This window comes from Branchiostoma lanceolatum, chromosome 1 (assembly GCF_035083965.1).
Source record: "Branchiostoma lanceolatum isolate klBraLanc5 chromosome 1, klBraLanc5.hap2, whole genome shotgun sequence".
Lineage (NCBI taxonomy): Eukaryota > Metazoa > Chordata > Leptocardii > Amphioxiformes > Branchiostomatidae > Branchiostoma > Branchiostoma lanceolatum.
In genome coordinates, this window is record NC_089722.1 from 1,818,743 (window position 1) to 1,836,782 (window position 18,040).

Below are 18,040 nucleotides of genomic sequence, written 5' to 3' on the forward strand. Positions count from 1 at the left end.
TCAACACAAACAAAACATTGTTTAAAACAAGCAAAAGAATCCATCCCAAACGTCAAAAATAAGAATAAGCAATCCCTCTCAAGTCGTTTTGTGTTAGAAAGTGGTCGATTTTGATTGGTAATCGACAGTTAATCAACAATAACAAAAACATAGAGTAGCTACAGAATAGATGACCCTACGCAACTAAATCAGAATCAGAGCTCAAACCTTGGAATATTCTGCAAATATCATCGAAAATGATTTAACACATACAATCTAAATGGATATGAAGCTTAGGCTTTGTAACACTATATGCATGTATTGTGCAAGACCTACACATCCATCTATGCCTATGTCACATGCATGTTTCGACCATTGGGAGTGTTTGATGTTTTATGTATGAAAATAATATACATTTCTCCACTATGTACAATCATGGTAAATACAGGGTTACAGTACTTTACTCTGACCCACATTAGAGCAGACTCTAAAAGGTTACAACAATGTCTACAGACCAGTCCTAGATTAGAATGCATTTTTGACAATGGCAAACAGTATGATAATTTAAAAAAACTTAACATCCACAAATTCCAGCTCGTGAGCAGAAACTATATCATGGAACAGCACGATGAATACGTTTGATGGATATAATGTACAATAGCAATGCTATTTTCAAACTAGTCCTTAGATACGATAAGGCCCTGTAGCAGTTTTTTCTTCTTCTCATCATCTTGAAAAAAATCGATTTCATCAGAGTCAGGTCAGGTTACTAGTATCTGAATAATGAAGATTATGTCTTATTCACTCCTCAGACTCACTGATGCCCTTTTAGACCCTCGTTTCTTTTTCGACAGAGTCAGATTTATTCTGACTGCCTTGTTGGTATACTGTTACCAGGTGAGCCGCCTCCTCTTCTGTACGGAAGCTCGGAATACTTGATGATGAGCCACCAGATGGATCCGGAGGTTCAGGATGTATCACTGCTAAATCTGTAGAATCTACGTCACGTATGTTTCCCCTGGTAAGTCCTTGTCTGCTGAGATATTGTCGTTTCCGACGTAGTTGGTCTTCACGGCTTGTCATGATATCTTGTACAGTTTTCATATACCTGATTCTGCTCAAATTCGGCATCAAGTGCACGTGTCTGTTCTCCCGACAGAGACGGCCGATGATAGAATAGTCACTGAACGCGGCTGCTTTTGTGTCGCCTTCGTCGACTGATACTTTATCAGTCATTTGCTCTGATTCCTCATGTTCCTGATTCCTGATGATGTCGAGTTCCTCAAAGAAATTGTCCAAAAAATTGTATCCGGTCACCTTGAATATCACGACATAGAGTATGGTAAATAAAATGGCAGCGGAAAACGACGCTAACAGTAGTAGTGAGACATTATATGAACGCCATTGTCCGGTCACTTTGCAAACAGGTTCGATGTACTCGTCATATTTTGATTCTTTGTTCTCGCTGATTTTTGCCCGGCAGATAAAGACGTTATCACGTTGTAATGTTATATTAAACCAGATCAGGAAACTAAGACAACAAGTCGCGGAGATCACGAGAAGAATCATTTTTTGTACTTGTTGCCTCCATAGATATCTAGACTTGCTAAAAGTTTTCATCAGTGCTTTACGCGAATCAGAGGGCGTAAGAGTACATGGTATCGTTGACAGCTCAGCGTCGGCTAGTCCGTCCGGTGTTGTCCGAGTCAAGAGGGGTGTACATATTTCCGTAATTTCTTTTGTTATGAGAGATATATGCGAACAAAGCTCTGGGCCACACGATATCTTCCAATAATAATGTGGTAGGTACATTAATAGTGCGAAAAACCCCACAAAATAGGGAAACATCGAGGGCGTAATTAGCCCTGAAAACAGATTTTCCTTGCAAAAGGCGTTCAGATAGTTTGCTTGAGGAATGCTGAAGTTTGACGGAGGGTAGCAGAAGACATTTGGAGGTTCATCTGTGGAGACGAAGAAAGAAAACCGTTAAGTGGATACTTCTAGATAGTTACGCTGCATTTGATGTTTTGTGTTCAACGTCCTGGAATCTGATTTTGCGTAGTTTTTCTTTCACGGGATATATATAATCTTTCAAACAACCCTCGGCTAGATTGTTTGATAATCAAGCCGGTCCGATTGCTCTCGTATTAGTCATGTTCCGATTGCGATCTATGTTTACCCTATGACTATGTCTAGCGTTGCTATAGTAGGTTCACAACAGGTCTAGTTTACGAATGCAGATACGATGTGGGAACAAAGCATAACAACTGAACAATCCAACTCCGCCACTAACTACACGTAGTACACCGTAAGCACCTTGTGTTGTCCAACTACCGACTTCAAAACCAAACCGGTATTCTCAAACCGATTATCTCATGTGACTATTGCTGCTCTCAACAGCTTATCATTTGTCCTAGCTAACGTATGTGAATTCTGTTTTCCAATATGGTCTGTCTGATTAAGAAAATTTCCTACAACAAGTACATACAATGACACAAAATCATTGTCAATATTGTGAACTTACCAGCGATTTCACCCAGGAACAGTCCACTGCACAATAACAATGGAAACCAGACGGTCATCACCTTCACGCGTGTGTCAACCCACGTGTCTATGATGATCTCATCTTTGCTGTTTTCTCCCGTGACGTCCGGCAGTAGTTTATCCACTATCGCAGCCATCGTTATGCGGAATCCTTAGCTCAGTTAACGTTACTTACTTGACCTGGAAAATATGGTTCAAACCCTCCATAGTCAAGGCTGTTATACTCATGCCCGGCAGAGTGAGGGTTAAACGTCCCCTTAATACAACGAAGAAAATGTTTAACCTCACCTCATCCGTGAATAGGTCAGATAAAAAGGACAAAGTACTGTTCAGTTCGACTAGGATCGATCATATTTTATTGTTTTTGGTATTCATCAATTATAATTAAGCCGCAGTAGGCAGGGTCCCATCTTGATCTAACCGTCGTCTACGTGGAAAGTAAATCTTAAATTGTAATACGTGATATTGATAATTTGTGTATAAATGTACGATATGATGTAAATACGAATGTAATTTTTAACCTAATATCCTATCGATTGTGTAACATACTGATTGTTTATTCTTCCAAGATCACGTCAGCCCTTGATAATAGCTACTCGCTAGATGAGAAACATTGGCTGTAAAAACTATGTGTTCAAGCCAAACCGATAAAAAAAATGAGTAGATCTATTAATATTATAATAGTAAACACGACAGTTGGTGAAAGGGGCTACTGAAGCACCGAACACTGGCAGAAACTTACTAGGGTGATATCCACAGTTAATAGCACGGACAATAGGCAATACATTACCTGTTGAGATCTTTTAATACTTTACAATTCCCAGCCACATTGAGTGGCCGTCCAGCAACAGAAGAGTCGTATCAACGAATGAGCCTTTTAATGATTAAACACGGGAACCTGGAGCCCAAGTACAAGGAAAATGGTTCCCTTTTTGTTTTCGTTACTAAGGCATGCTCACTTCCGTAAACAATCCCATGCGTCTTTGCGCGAAAACTCACGTGCCTTTGACGTTGGTTTCAGATTTCCGATGTCATTCAGAGCAGCATTAAGAAGGTTGTCGCGTCTTGAAAACAATGCCATAAAGCCGGCGTCACAATTCATGCGAGCGTCGGCCGAATTTGTAGATCGCCCGTAGCTCACCGAATTTCAAAATCGCCCGAGCGTCGACCGTATTTTCTAATGAAAATCTCGGGTGACGTCCGTCGAACACTAACGTTAAAAATTAAAAATCCCCATGGGATGGTACCATCTCTTGGACATGGACGAAGTCACAATCGACTAACCTGGTAAAAGGCCAATATTTGGATCAACTTTGATGTCTAAAGGTCGTCCGAAGCCCGCGTAATCGACAGGACGTCGGCCGTACTTCGGCCAAAAATGCACATTTGAAGCTCGCCAACACGTCGGCCGAGCTGAATTTCTTATTTGTGACGGGGGCTTTATCATTTGCTTGTTGAGAATGCCGGACATTCCCTACAACAACTCGGCCTCATGCGACTCTTGTCTAAACTGCAGCAGGCATCGCGTGACAGCGTTGCGCAATTGACATACATATACTTGTTCATACTATGAAGTTGAACACAGATGTACACTTTTACCCCTTTTAGAGACTGCGTTCGTAACTTTATGCTCTAATATTTTATGTTTGTTTGTTTGTATTGCATACCCGGTAAACCGAGACTCATTTACATGATTTATGAGGAAATGGTACAATAGCCTTTTTTGCTAAGACTTTTATATTTTGAATAATCTGTGGTATTTGGGTAGAGATGGTGATCAACTGAGATGATCTATAATCTATGATTATTAGAGCTATGAGTTATAAAAATCGAAAACACTAACAGAGACCACCGTCGCCATGGCAACGTCTTTTTACTCTCCAAGCAGAGCTAGGGTTTCGGCTGGTTTTTGACGTGTTTTAGGCGTTTTTGTCATGCCTTCTACTTTGTCATCGTTTTTGTTGTGTATTGCTACACAACAAAAACGATGACAAAGTAGAAGGCATGACAAAAACGCCTAAAACACGTCAAAAACCAGCCGAAACCCTAGCTCTGCTTGGAGAGTAACGTCTTTTTACGTTGCCAACCTTGTTGGCTTTGTGTTGCACATACCATAGAAATATGGCTTGGTACTTTGTACATGTAAATCAATATTTCAAATTCAATATACGTACGCGTACGGTAACAGTTATGCTTACTCATGATAACTGATGCTGAGAGAGACACACAGAACTTTAAATCTGAACAAAACATTGTATTCAATCACTTTGTATGTTATGTACATAGTTACTATAGATACATCTAACTTCTCATCCCAGTATATGTTTCTTTGACAGTCATTATACATAAAGTACACTGAATCCTTTTTAGACATTAAAAAGTTAATTTTGATCACAGGCATGCTATCAACAATACCATACTTATTCAAAAACAAACAAACAAAATAAAATATGGGCCTTTAAGAGCTATCAGACTACAAGGCATTGTAAGCATTTAGATTGTTAAGACTTTCACACAAGAGCAAAAATCAAGTCAAAGTTATTTGCTAACTAGACTCTCGACTAGTCAGTTATCATTATTGCTAGTGATAACACTGATGCTTCGCACACACTTACAAATATCAAAGGCATCAACAGTATATATACACATCACTTCATCTGTATCAATATAGTCGAATATCTTTAACAACAAATTGTGATTATCTGATCTTTAAGGCAACTTCACAATATACACACAAATTGTCTTCAATGATTTGTTATCAACAAACATAATAATCATAATACACACAGAACAAAGTCAATAAAAGTCAAGACAAAATACAGTACAGTAATACAGCACATGATATTGTTGAAGTAAACACATGTATTAAGTATAACCTTGTTACTTTTAATGATATCCCTAAAATGAATATGGAAACAGCAGCTTTCACACATTGATTTTGAACTATTCCAAATAAAAACATGTCTTCCTCTACTTTTCTTAATATCTCCAAGTGCCATTGGTGAGGAAAGATGAAATAAAAATATAATTTTTGTCATAATTATTTCAAACATTACAGTCATACCATTTATCAATCTAGTTATATATATAAATGTATATGTCAAACAAAATTACAAATCAACAAATCTCATGTACATAATTTACATTTTTTACTATAGTAAGTGCTCAAGCAGCAAAACTAAAGGGAAGCTCAACTCCAGAGACAGGTGTTGTGTCTTCAGATATCATTTTTTTAAAACTCTAAAACAATGATTTGTATTATTGGCAGCTTGACATTGAGGTTGGACCTTCTGATAACCCCCTGAGTACCCTCCAGATACATGTATTAACCCCTGAGTACCCTCCAGATACTTATATTAGACTCTATTCTCAGAAATGTTGGGGTGATATTAAATCAAGTGAAATCATGGGTCAACATGGGGAGGGGGGGCATCATTTAGTAACTGGATTATGAATGATCCATTTCTATGATGAAATTTGACAATTTTGTATTCATAAAAAAGTGTTCTTATTGAAAATAACACCAGCTACTGGAGTTGAGTACCCCTTTAAGATACAGTTTTTTGTGGTTACAACTGAGAAGTTTAAATTCCAATTGGCAAATCAATAAACATACTGTACACTATGTTTACGTGCATTTTCGTAATAAATATACATGGAGCTATTTTCTCGTGTCAAGAGCCCACTGCATTTGTAAGGCATATACACATGACTAGAAATATTGTCACTCCCAACAGGTATTAAATGACGTCAACATGCTTTCATGCATAGCTTAACATCAACAGTTTTCACATATCTTACATGGTGGTATGTAGGAATGTTTTGGGGCTCAAAGTTTCCAGGAAGAAGCTTTAAGAGAAGTATTGGGTTGTTTATACTGTTCCAGGTTCTTTCCTATATACATATACATATCGTACGCATTCATATCAATGTAAAGCATTGTAGTAATGTGTACTTTAATGGACATTGACAATATCCATTGTACTGTGACCCTTGAAATGTTTGCAGTGGTTTCATTTTCAGTGATCTGTCCACTGCGACACTATTCAAATATGTGTTTCCAATGTGTGACAACGGTACTGTGACACAAAATCATTTCAACTGTGAACCGTGTTTCCCCTTGTACAGCGACATCATTAAAGTCTGTGGAAGTGAATTGATTTACAATTTATAATCTGGGACCTTGCAACAGTGTCATCTACATGTATCATAATTGACAGAAACATAAAAAATAATGTACTTTACTCGGAACATGTATGCTAATGTAAATCTTGAAATATTGGCTGAACTGAATCTACAGTATCCAGTGAGCAGTAACCTTAACACACGTAAAAAGACTTTTTGAAATTTGTAGTATTTGATGTGGACCTGGGTCAGTCATACGAACCTTTTTTTTCAACTGTATGCTGACAAAAAGCAGAAAAAACAACAACCTTCCAAGACAATCCACTTTCCAACATGGCCACCACATCCCTTAATGCTTTACATTGAAATGTGCATCATGACCACACTCCTGTATAGTTTCAATATGACAGTAATATCATTCTAGTACCCCCTGGCATCACAATACTTGTAAAATGGGGGCAGGGGGGTAGCTGGTGTTTTACGCCGAATGGCTGTTACACCGGCTATATAGATACAGAACTAGAAGGGGGTGTCTTAATTCAGATGCTTTACAAATATTTAGAAAACTCTATGACATAAAAAAAGTGCAACATCAGAATGCTGTACAACACACGCATATTATAATGTTCTATTATACTTGTAGAATGGAGGAGGGTTGGGGTGGTATTAAGGGAGGGAGTGGTGTGGCACCGTTACATCAGTAGACTTGAAGTTGTATCGGATGTGCAAAACAATGTACAACACAAACACAGTCCTTCAACATGATATTCCATAGTATGAATGTTCCTGTACAGTACACTTGTAGAACAGGGAGGGGGGGGGGGGGGGGGGGACTGTACATCAGAAAACTTAATGTTGTAACTGACATACCAAACACTGTACAACACACAGAGTCTTTCAATACGACAGTTGATTGCAATAAAGGTTTGGCTGTCGCAAACCTGTAAATATTTCAATACAATATGTTCCCCCTACAATACTTGTAGGAAGAGGGGTGGGGGGGTGGTAAGGAATATGGGGCTGTACATCAAGTATCAAACACTGCACAACACACAGTCCTTCAATATGACAGTAAGTTTCACAGTGAGCTACCGGTAAAACCCACAAGACTTGCAGATTGAAAGAGGGGGGAGGGGGTCTATGAATTGTGCATCAGAAAACCATGTTGTAACAGAGGTACAAAACACTGTACAACACACACAGTCTTTCAATATGACAGTAGACTACAATATGATTGTTTTTTCAATGTCCTAATAGAGTATGTTAGCATGTTCCCCCTACAAAACTTGTAGAACAAGAGGGACAAGGGAGGGGGGATGTCTATACAGAGACCTGTACATCAGAGAACTCTTATATAACTGAGAAGCAAAACACCATACAACACACACATTCTTTCAATATGACAGTAAAGTCAATTAGATCACAAATACAGGTTTTAAATATTTCTCCCCAACAAGGGGGGAGGGTGGAGGCTATACTTGGGGGGGGGGGGGGTCTATGAACTGTACATCACAAAACTCTTATGTTGTAACAGATGTGCAGAACGCTGTACAACACACAGTCTCTCAATATGACAGTAGATCACAAATACAGGTTTTGTTATCGCAAACCTGTAAATAATTCTCCACAACACTATTTAAAGGGGGGTAGGCAATACTTTAAGGGGGGTCTATGAACTGTACATCACAAAACTCTTATGTTGTGACAGAGGTGCAGAACGCTGTACAGCACACACAGATGATTAGCAGCCCCACGAATATGTAGGCCGTGGTCGTGACCCAGAACGCGAAGAGGTACGCCGTGGGGTCGCAGTAGTAGTCGTGGGTCGGGTCGGTCGTGTTGACCGCCCTGTGCACCGAGTAGATCCAGTAGTTCCCGGCGATGAACCACGCCAGCAGGAAACAGTTGATCATGACCTCCAGCGGGTTTTGCTTGGCGTTGTTCTCGCTCTCGTTCTCCCTGTGGTTCTTGTAGCGTTCGTAGAGCGAGATGATGTTTTTGAGGATCCCGAAACAGCCGAAGACGAGCAAGTAGATCGGGATCATCCGTTGTATGGGGCAGTCGTTGATATTGATGGCGCCCAGGACGATCATAGCGACAGGAACGGCCATAAGGAGGCCTAGGAGGATGGTACAACCGATAGTTCCCGCTAGCAACACCAACAACTTTTTCAGGAAGTCCACGAAACCGCCAGACTCCCTCCTAGCATCTTGTATCTCGCCGAACAAGGAGGCGTAGGAGGGAGGGGCGTCTCCAGGCTGGCTGTGGACGGCTTCTTCGTACGTCGGCGGGAGCTCCGAGGCATCTGGCGGGACTGGAGGAGCTGTCACGCCGTTGGGAAAGGACGGTGGAGGCGGTGGTGATGCCGTACCTGACTCTACATCGTTTGTTGTCGCCATTTTTGTCATCATCATTATCATCATGAGACCAAGGGATTGTAAGGGTGTGTTGGGGTTTCTGCCGACATTCATGCTACATAAATGTTACATTAACGTTCTAAAATTCAGATAAAAATCCACTCTTTGAGGTTTATATATCGATAAAACTAATCTAGATTTTTCACAGATTATGTTAAGACTGAAAAATGCTTGCCTGGATTTTAAAGAAACTGAAATACCAGATTACTACTTTAGAACCTTTTCTTACATTGTGGCTATAGTAGAAAGAAATGGTGCCTAAAAGATGACTAACATGCATATCAAATACAAACATCTTATATGTATTCTAACAGTGTTCATTATACCGACGATGTGCCTGCATGGTATTTAGTAATATTCTACGTTAATATCTAGTTCAATTGTGTTGAATAACTGCACATTTAATAAAATTTATCAGGCATATAGTTTATTTAAAGAACGAGCACCTAAATTAATGAAATTACCACCTGTTTAGAGGTAAACAACAGGTGTATGGGCGCGCCTAAGGTGGGGTTATACCGTTATAATGCAGTTTGCTGGCACTCGGTTGGAAAATGAAATAACGGTGTGTTGAACGGGAATATCAGCATAAGAACACTCTGAGGGAAAGTCTTTACCTTGGTGCACTGTTTCTTAAAGGTGAAAATATCCAGATTGAAGTTTTCCTCCCAGTCCCTGTTTTCACCGTTATACAAATTGTTCTTACTGACCGAACGTTATGTACAAATGTATTACTTTCAATATCATTTTCATTGTTTTGTATACAAGTCTTATCTTTTTCTCTGGTGTACAACTAATGGTAATTGTTTGGCGTTTTTCCTTTTTGTCATTTAGCTGTAATTAAGAGGAAACTTACTAAAGAGGCAAGAACCAACTGCATCCGCAAATGACAGTAACAGTACATGATCATTTATTATCTATCATCAATTTATATCTTTATTTATATTATTAAATTTACGATATTCAATTAATTATTACTATGGCCTAATTGAAATCTTTCCCATTATCTGATGGCATATACCGATTGTAATTACAAGGAAATACATTGCAACTTTCAATTGAGCACTTTTGGCATTTCTTAATTGAATGACATACAAGTTGCACAATGAAAGAAAACAGGTTCTTGCTACCATTCTATTAGATGCAAAATGTTTAAGTTAGGGTATCAATGAGTAATTTCATAGACTACATTTTGAGGTACATATATGCCCTTTGTAACTGTATTGGCCTTAGTCTACTGTATGTATCAATCCTAGCCTCATAGCCACATAGTATATGACTTAAATACCTGCGTTTATGATACCTCAAGCAAAACAATGAATACAAGTCCAATGGTAATCCAATTAACAACAATGTTTGATATTATCAAAAGCACAGCCACCATTTATGGTAACAACTGTCATTGCTGGCTTGGAGCCTTCCGTTATTGATTAGGTTAGCATTGACAGCCATTGACCCAACACCACAGAATTAAGTTTGCCGAAAAATTGAATGCAATTTTGTCCTTTTGAGTCACAGTTCTTATTTCTTCTCTGCAATCTTTCAAATCTGCCTCCTTCAAATCAGCCATAATAGTCTTAATGTCAAGTTATGAATGATTTGTACAACTGTTTTATTCCTTATTTCATCCCAGAAGCTAACATCTACTAACATAATTCCACCAGGGTACATAATTCCGCCACCCTGAAAAGTTACATCCAAACAGAACTCCAACCCAACGTCCCCCAGTATAATACACTCTTGTAATGTATATCAAACTGTGCATACCTGGGGGGTGCTGCACTAGCCCGGAATCCAAACCTATTATAGCTCCCGAGTCTATTTGCGGAGACTTGGGAGTTAAATTAACATAACATAATAATAGGTTTGGATTCCAGGCTAGTGCTGCACTACAGGTCTCTCAAACCCGCTGTTTTTCTAAGTGGCAGATTTATGTAATCTGGCAGATTCATCATAATGGAGGTTAAATCCTCTCCACACACATGGCTACCCCCATCCCCCCTCCCACACACAGGGCGGCCACGCCCCTGCTGCCCCCTGTCCTCTGTAAGGCGTACAGCAGGGTGACCAGGATCCTGGCGCCGGACGCGCCGATGGGGTGGCCGATGGCTATGGCTCCTCCACTCACATTAACCTGGGGATAGGGATGAAATGCATTAACAATGTATTATTTCAGGCTGTTTGTGATTTTGCTTCTAGGGCAACATCAATCACTTTCTTGGTTTTCTGAAATGTCAGGCAAAAATTATACTTATCCCTAACATTGTGGGAAAAAAGGACAGGGTCAGAGGGAAAAGTCTGTATCTAATAGTCCACACAGTTTCAGTAAGTGAATTTACCGTAAGGATAATGTTACTGTAAATGCTAAGGATAATGCTACTGTAAAATACATTTACATTTGTGGGGACTTAATTTTGAACTAGAGTGGGACAGAAGGTTTTTGCTGTGTTCAAATTTTGTAGGTGCAACAGTTCTGTATGATACATTGGAAATGCATACTTGTAGTGTCAGAATTCAGATGGGCAGGTCCCTACAAAAGCAAAACTAACCACAAAAAAATTTCTAAAAACATTCCAAGATGTACAGTACTGTAAATGCATTTTAAGTTCGCATAGTTTTTATTTCGCGGTAGGGAGAAAATGGAGTGTTCGAAACAATAGTAGAGCTACAGTCAAAAAGTGGGCAAAAAGTTTTGTGGCAGTTTTAAGTTTGTGCCGAAAGTTCAACGCGAATACTGCGAATATAAAACCAACGCAAACATTTTTGCATTTACAGTATATGGATTACCTTGGCTGCATCCAAGCCCAGATCCTTGACAACAGCTAGTGACTGAGCAGCGAAAGCCTCGTTCAGTTCAAATAGGTCCACTTCATCTTTGGTCCATTTCGCCTTCTCCAACTACAAATCAGAGGGACATATGATATGATTACCTTCATTATCAATAAAACATCTGTGTTTAACTCTCTATATCAGGACAGACAAGCAACCAAAATACTATGCTAAACCACATTTATCTATAATTGCTTCATTTTTTTGTAAAACAACAGGTTAGGGAAGCAATCAAAGTAGTGAATGGAGCTAGAATAGGAGGGATACCAAGCTGTATTATAAAAGTGAACAATATTTCAAAAAATAATTTTATCAGGTTGGTAGAACATAGGATATTGGACCTGTCTTTTTTCAAAACCAGTCACTTCTAACCTGCTGATGTTTCAGTGTCTGTCAGACACCTTCTTCAAAGCTTCTGACTGGAGTACTGCTTCTCACCGCTATAAGTAGCCGATGTAGGTGGCGCTTTTGCAGCGAGAACACAATCCCAAATGCGGCTGAGCTTGCATACCCCCTTATCCCAGTTCAGCAGGTAAGAACTGACTGGTTGTGAAAAAAGAAAACTCCAATATTCTGCACAATGTTTGCAGATAAATATAACTCACAGCTTTCCTGATGGCGGGTATGGGTCCAGTCCCCATGATGGAAGGGTCCACCCCCGCCTGTGCCCAGGACACGACCCTGGCCAGCGGGGTCTGTCCTCGCTTCTGGGCCTCCGACTCCGACATCAGTACAACTACAGCCGCCCCATCATTTATACCTGCAAAGGAAATAGTTTGTATCTAATGTAATACTGTAAATTCATTTATGTTCACAGGCACAAAACTCTGAAGTAAGAGAAAGAAGGATTTTGCAGAGTTGTTCACAATTTTAACAATACTGTAGCACCAAAATGTAAAAGACGCAGTGTTATGACTTTGCAGTGGAGACATGTATGCAAAAATAAAACCAACACAACTATTCATGTATTAACAGTCATGTTCATCCCTCCATCAATGAAGCAAAAATATATAAAGAACAAAAGTACAGAACACTACAACTTAATGCTGAAAAGTCTGCAATTGCTAGCTTGATAAAAGTTCAAACCTGAGGCATTTGCAGCAGTGACGGTCCCTGTTCCATCCTTGACAAAGGCAGGTCTGAGTTTGGTCATGCTTTCCAACACACAGCCGGCCCTGGGGTACTCATCCACTGTCACCTCAACAGAGCCTGGTATAGGAATGTAGTAATGTAGTAATTTTCAATACGCCAAAAAACAGTTACTCAAGCAACTGGATATGATTTTGGAAACGGTCAGACTCAGACACTTCTGTGTTCAAATCATATCCAGTTGCTTGAGTAACTGTTTTTTGCATATCAATACATGTACTTGGGTCTAACCTTCATTGACACAACATTTCTAATGTTCAGATTTTAAACAGGGAAAGGTATATGCTTATGTCATGTATATGCTGATATGCATGAGATATTGAGAAATATAATGTCATCCTGAATCAGGAGTTATGTCAAGAAGAATCAGAATATATATTCACAAATTAGGAGCTTTGTTCAGAAGAATCAGAAACTGTAGTTAGATAGGATCAGAACTTGCAGTCATAAATTGGAAGCTATTTTCAGAAGAATCTGAATGTATAGTCTGACACATCAGGACCTTGTAATGTTTGAAAGACCTGCCGAGTGCAATGGAGGAGAAGGGCCATGAGCACCCACGGGACTATGACCAGATGATGATGATATATAATATTCAGCTTGACTGTCCTGTACCTTTCCTTGATGTGACAGTGAATGTGTAGTCTGACAAATCAGGAGCTATGTTCAACTTGACTGTCCTGTACCTGTCCTGTAATCTCTATCCGTGGCAAGGCAGTATCAAAAGGACCAACCAATATCAAAGCCACTAGAGGCTTTTGGTACTGATTGGCCCTTTTGATACTGCCTTGCCACGGATAGATCTGCTTGGAGATTACCTTTCCTAGATGTGACAGTGGATGTGTAGTCTGACAAATCAGGAGCTACATGTATGTTCAGCTTGACTGCCCTGTACCTGTACCTCATTCACAGATACAACCGATAGATCTGCTTGGAGATTACCTTTCCTAGACGTGACAGTGACGGGTGTGATCTCCTGGCTGAAGTGCCCGTCCCTCTGGGCCCGCTCCGTTCTCAGCTGGGACTCCAGCGCAAACTTGTCCTGTTCCTCACGACTCACTCCCCACTGCTTGGCAACATTCTCAGCTGGAGGAAAATTAAAGATATAAAATGTTTCAATTTTGTGAATTTTCTGAAAACAGCATTATCCCACTGGCAAAAACTTATAACTTGTACCTGCTACAATACATGTTTTTTGCATGTAGAATCTCACTTGGACAATTCAATACTGACCTCCTAATATATATAAGTGACAAATTTAACTCTCTAAGTGTCACCTAAATAACTGTCTCTTACATCACTGTCATCTTAGTTAGTGGAGAAATCAGTGCGCGTTAGGAATTAGGACATTCGAGGCCAACAGAGCTGCTGCTATTCAGGAGAAGAAGGAGAAGAGGAAACAGCGCTCCATCTCAGACTGTTCCTTTCCATGTAGCATCTGTGGTCGTTCATGTGCGTCAAGAATTGGTCTTCATTCCCACATGAGGACCCACCTTGGCAAATGACGTGTGAGCCTACTCATCTGTCGTACCGACAGGAGAATCCATCCATCTTAGTTAGTTAAAAAAAGTTAAAATCCTACCACACCATAAGATGTATAGGGCGGTGCCCATCTCTGTTTCATAGCCCTGGGCCACACTGGTGAAATCACTGTAGCAGGGGGCTAGTCCACTGGCAGTGGAGTGTGTTTAACTTCCATACTATTTCAGAAGTATGTACCATTTTTATAAAGTCTTTGGTATGACTCAATGCGCCTCTTGTCCAGAGGTGTCCTACCAGGGGTTTGAACCCAGGCCTTCTGGTCCAAGTAATTTGAACCAGATGTGGCAAGTAACAGAAGGCCAGAACACTACACCATAGGGACACCCCTGTCATCTTAGTAGTTTAAGGGTTAAGATGGTGGAAGTTGCTTGCAAGCACATAGAGAATAACTTTGATCTAATAACAAAGGATTGATTCCCACCTGTTATCCCCATATGGTAGTTGTTGAAAGCATCCGTTAGTCCATCACTCAACATGGTGTCCACAAGATGGACATCTCCGAACTTGACCCCTGACCTCATGTGGACACAGTGGGGGGCCTGTGGAGGAGGGGGGTGGTTATCATGATTATTTGTTTCAGTTGACAAAGATGTGGAAACAAATCAAGATCGACAAGTGACTACTACTAGTATATGATTTTTTTTACTTTATCGCAACTTTGATTTTACTTATTTTCTAAGTTATTAAGGAAAACTAAACTAAGAAGTTTAAAAGAGAGATCTCTTTTCAAGGTCCAGTTCAACTACATGTACATACCATGCGGCCCAATCCTCTCCTTCCACTGCCTTTTACCTCCCCAACCGAAGTCAGGCACCCATTTTACACCTGAGTGGAGTGCGGAAAGTTGTGTTAAGTGCCCTTCCCAAGGACACAACATCTAGCCAGGAATTAAACCCAGTACCTCTCGACCTCGCGTCTGCTTGCCTAGCCCCACGACCATTCAATGCCACTAAAGTTAAGAAATTAAACAAAGGTGATTCCTGAGAAGTTAGTTGTCACAACCTGACAGAGAAAGCACAGTGCAGTACACCTACCTTGGCGCAACGGCAGAACGTTCGGCTCAGAACCAAGAGGTCCCGAGTTCGAATCCAGTCGTGTCACCGATCTTGTGCCCTTGGGAAAGGCACTTTACACGACTTTCCTCACTCCACCCAGGTGTAAATGGGTACCTGACTTCGGTTGGGGAAGGTCGTATTGAGGTCACCTGGTGGCGCGGAATGGCAGCCGCCCAGACCCTTGCGACAAATCCACAAAATGTGGATAGATTAGGTATATGTTGTGTATTATGTGAAACATGTAAACCCTGCATCAATTCAGCGCTAGAAAGGCTGCCATTGCGGGTAATTTCTGACCAATAAAAAAGAAAACATTATTACCTTGCTCATGCTCTCCTGCCCCCCTGCTACCACCACGCTGGCGTCCCCACTCCTGATGGCCTGCACCCCCACCGCTACAGCCTTCAGCCCCGACCCACACAGCATGTTCACGCCCCAGGCTGGGACTGTGTGGGGTAGGGAGGCACCCATGCTGGCCTGGCGGGCTGGGTTCTGACCCTGACCTACCAAATAAGGACAGATCTGTATAGAGACATGTATATCTGTACATTCAGTGCTGTATGTTTGTTTCGTTGTACAAACTCTGGGTAACAAGATTTGATTTTTTTTCTGCACTTGAAAACATCCAATGAAATTGAATTACTTTTACTTCTAGTTTTTATCACAATGTCTCAAATCTGCTCTCGACATATATATATACCAGTTCTGATGGACCTATTAAAATTAGCATGGAAACCAGATCCTTCGCGCGATGCGAGACGATGACCCCTTTTGCCGGGGAAGGCCTAGTAGGGGATAGAGTTGGCACCCGGTCTCTCTTGGCAGCCAATCTCTATAGCACGAGAGGTAATTAGGGGGCCGTGTGCTATCTGTGGCTGCGGGGCAAGTTGCTTCCCCGGCCAGAGGATTTAGCGACTGAAGCGCGGTGGTCTGGTACCCAGGCTAGGATTCAAATTTGAAGTGAAAACTCACCTGCACTCAGAGCCTGCCCCATGATGACCTCTGACACGTCTTCCCCATTGACCTTGGCCCTGAGGAGAGCTTCCTTGATGGCCACACTGCCAAGTTCATGGGCAGCCAGACTGGACAGACTGCCATTGAAGGACCCTATATACAAGTACAACAAAGTTTGTCCAACATTAAGTAATAAAAGAGGGCCTGCATGCCCCTTTTATGTAGAGCGTAATCGGGCATTTTAATTTTACGTAGAGCGTTGCCGACCACTCCTTAATTCAGCGTAGAGCGTAGGGAGGCTTTCTGAATTTAGCGTATTACGTAGCCGGCCCTCCGAATTTAGCGTAGAGCGTTGTCGGGACCCCCCCATGCAGGCCCTCATAAAATGATGACCTCATACCTTACAAAGTGCAAAATTGATTTTTTTTAAACCTTTAGGTCAAGGCTACATGTACTGACAAGGATGTTTCTGTCAACTCATTTTTTTGGCACTATTGACATATAAATGTTTCTGTCAATTTTTCTTTCCACTATTGACGGGATGTTCATGTCGATAAGAATTTTTTGGTCTGACTCTTATAGGAAACGTTCCTTCGATACGCCGCTCATGAAAACACCTCATGATCCTTACAGTCAGCCCTAATGCTAACCCTGAGGATAATCTTGTAGAATGGTGGAAAAAGCAGACTTGTTGACATTCCTGAGCAAGGATATAAATTAACTAGAATAACAACAAAAAATGATGTTAAAAAAATGTTGTGATTGGCAAGGGGGTCACTCAACCCACAACCTTCCGCATGAATTATTTGTAAGTCGACCATACTACCTATTGAGCTATTGCTCGGATTCTTTTATATTACTGATTCAAACCTATTCCCGTGCTTCCTGTCAATAAGACACTGTTGACAGGAACAGCTAGCCTGTCAATGCCATTTCAAATTCATTTTACTCAGATTTTAAACAGCATTTTTTTCGACATTTTTTGTTCAAAAGTTCCATATTTGATTGATTTAGTTTATCATACAACCCGCAATGATATGAGAGAACCGTTGTGAGTGGAGGGAAATCATTGTTCTTGTGAATCGGATGATCAGGCAGACCATCTTTCTCAACCAATCAGAGAGCAGAATCATAGGCTAGCAGACGAACTTTACAAACACAAGATTAAAACGGCCTTAAACTTAAAATGAGATTCTAAATACAACACAAACGAATTCTATTGGTTGAAAATAGTCTAAAGCTAACTTTGGGTAAGTTTCGTCTCATAAAACAGACAAGAAAGGCATGGAAAAGACCGGCTTACCAACTGGGGTGCGGCAAGCCGACACAATCACAACGTGGTCTGCCATCTTGTATTGGGGTGAGTCCATTCAAACTTTCCATGGGGATGTTCATTATATGTAAAAATTACTATTCTATGAAAAATCTCAACAAAGGGTAGACACC

The 18,040-nt window shown here is 40.6% G+C and overlaps 2 protein-coding genes and 1 long non-coding RNA gene across 3 annotated transcripts; all 3 read right to left on the minus strand.

Annotated features, from left to right (window-relative positions):
* Positions 1-1,642: 1,642 nt before the first annotated feature.
* Positions 1,643-3,483, minus strand: LOC136427698 (uncharacterized). Its single transcript, XR_010754499.1, has 3 exons — positions 3,314-3,483; positions 2,504-2,703; positions 1,643-1,940 (listed from the first exon to the last, which is right to left on the minus strand). It is a non-coding gene; the product is annotated as an uncharacterized lncRNA (long non-coding RNA).
* A 4,411-nt stretch (positions 3,484-7,894) lies between these two features.
* On the minus strand, positions 7,895-9,141 carry LOC136429205 (transmembrane protein 272-like). Its single transcript, XM_066419085.1, has one exon. It carries the CDS (start codon positions 9,117-9,119, stop codon positions 8,343-8,345), a length of 777 nt encoding a protein of 258 aa, XP_066275182.1. The 5' UTR covers positions 9,120-9,141; the 3' UTR covers positions 7,895-8,342.
* Positions 9,142-10,234: 1,093 nt separating this feature from the next.
* LOC136429194 (acetyl-CoA acetyltransferase, cytosolic-like) lies at positions 10,235-17,964 on the minus strand. The gene is made up of 9 exons (XM_066419074.1): positions 17,898-17,964; positions 16,613-16,747; positions 15,962-16,143; positions 15,007-15,124; positions 13,986-14,129; positions 12,981-13,103; positions 12,500-12,654; positions 11,853-11,963; positions 10,235-11,199 (listed from the first exon to the last, which is right to left on the minus strand). The coding sequence occupies exons 1-9, from the start codon at positions 17,962-17,964 to the stop codon at positions 11,029-11,031; spliced, it is 1,206 nt and encodes a 401-aa protein (XP_066275171.1). The 3' UTR covers positions 10,235-11,028.
* Positions 17,965-18,040: the final 76 nt, after the last annotated feature.

Bases quoted from the DNA above. Each gene is read 5' to 3' on its own strand.
- LOC136429205 (XM_066419085.1), bottom strand. From the start codon at position 9,119: ATGAATGTCGGCAGAAACCCCAACACACCCTTACAATCCCTTGGTCTC.
- LOC136429194 (XM_066419074.1), bottom strand. From the start codon at position 17,964: ATGGACTCACCCCAATACAAGATGGCAGACCACGTTGTGATTGTGTCG. The intron at 16,144-16,612 runs GTGAGTTTTCAC...CTTATTTGGTAG, and splicing joins GGGGCAGGCTCTGAGTGCAG to GTCAGGGTCAGAACCCAGCC. The intron at 15,125-15,961 runs GTAATAATGTTT...CCTCCTCCACAG, and splicing joins GGCAGGAGAGCATGAGCAAG to GCCCCCCACTGTGTCCACAT.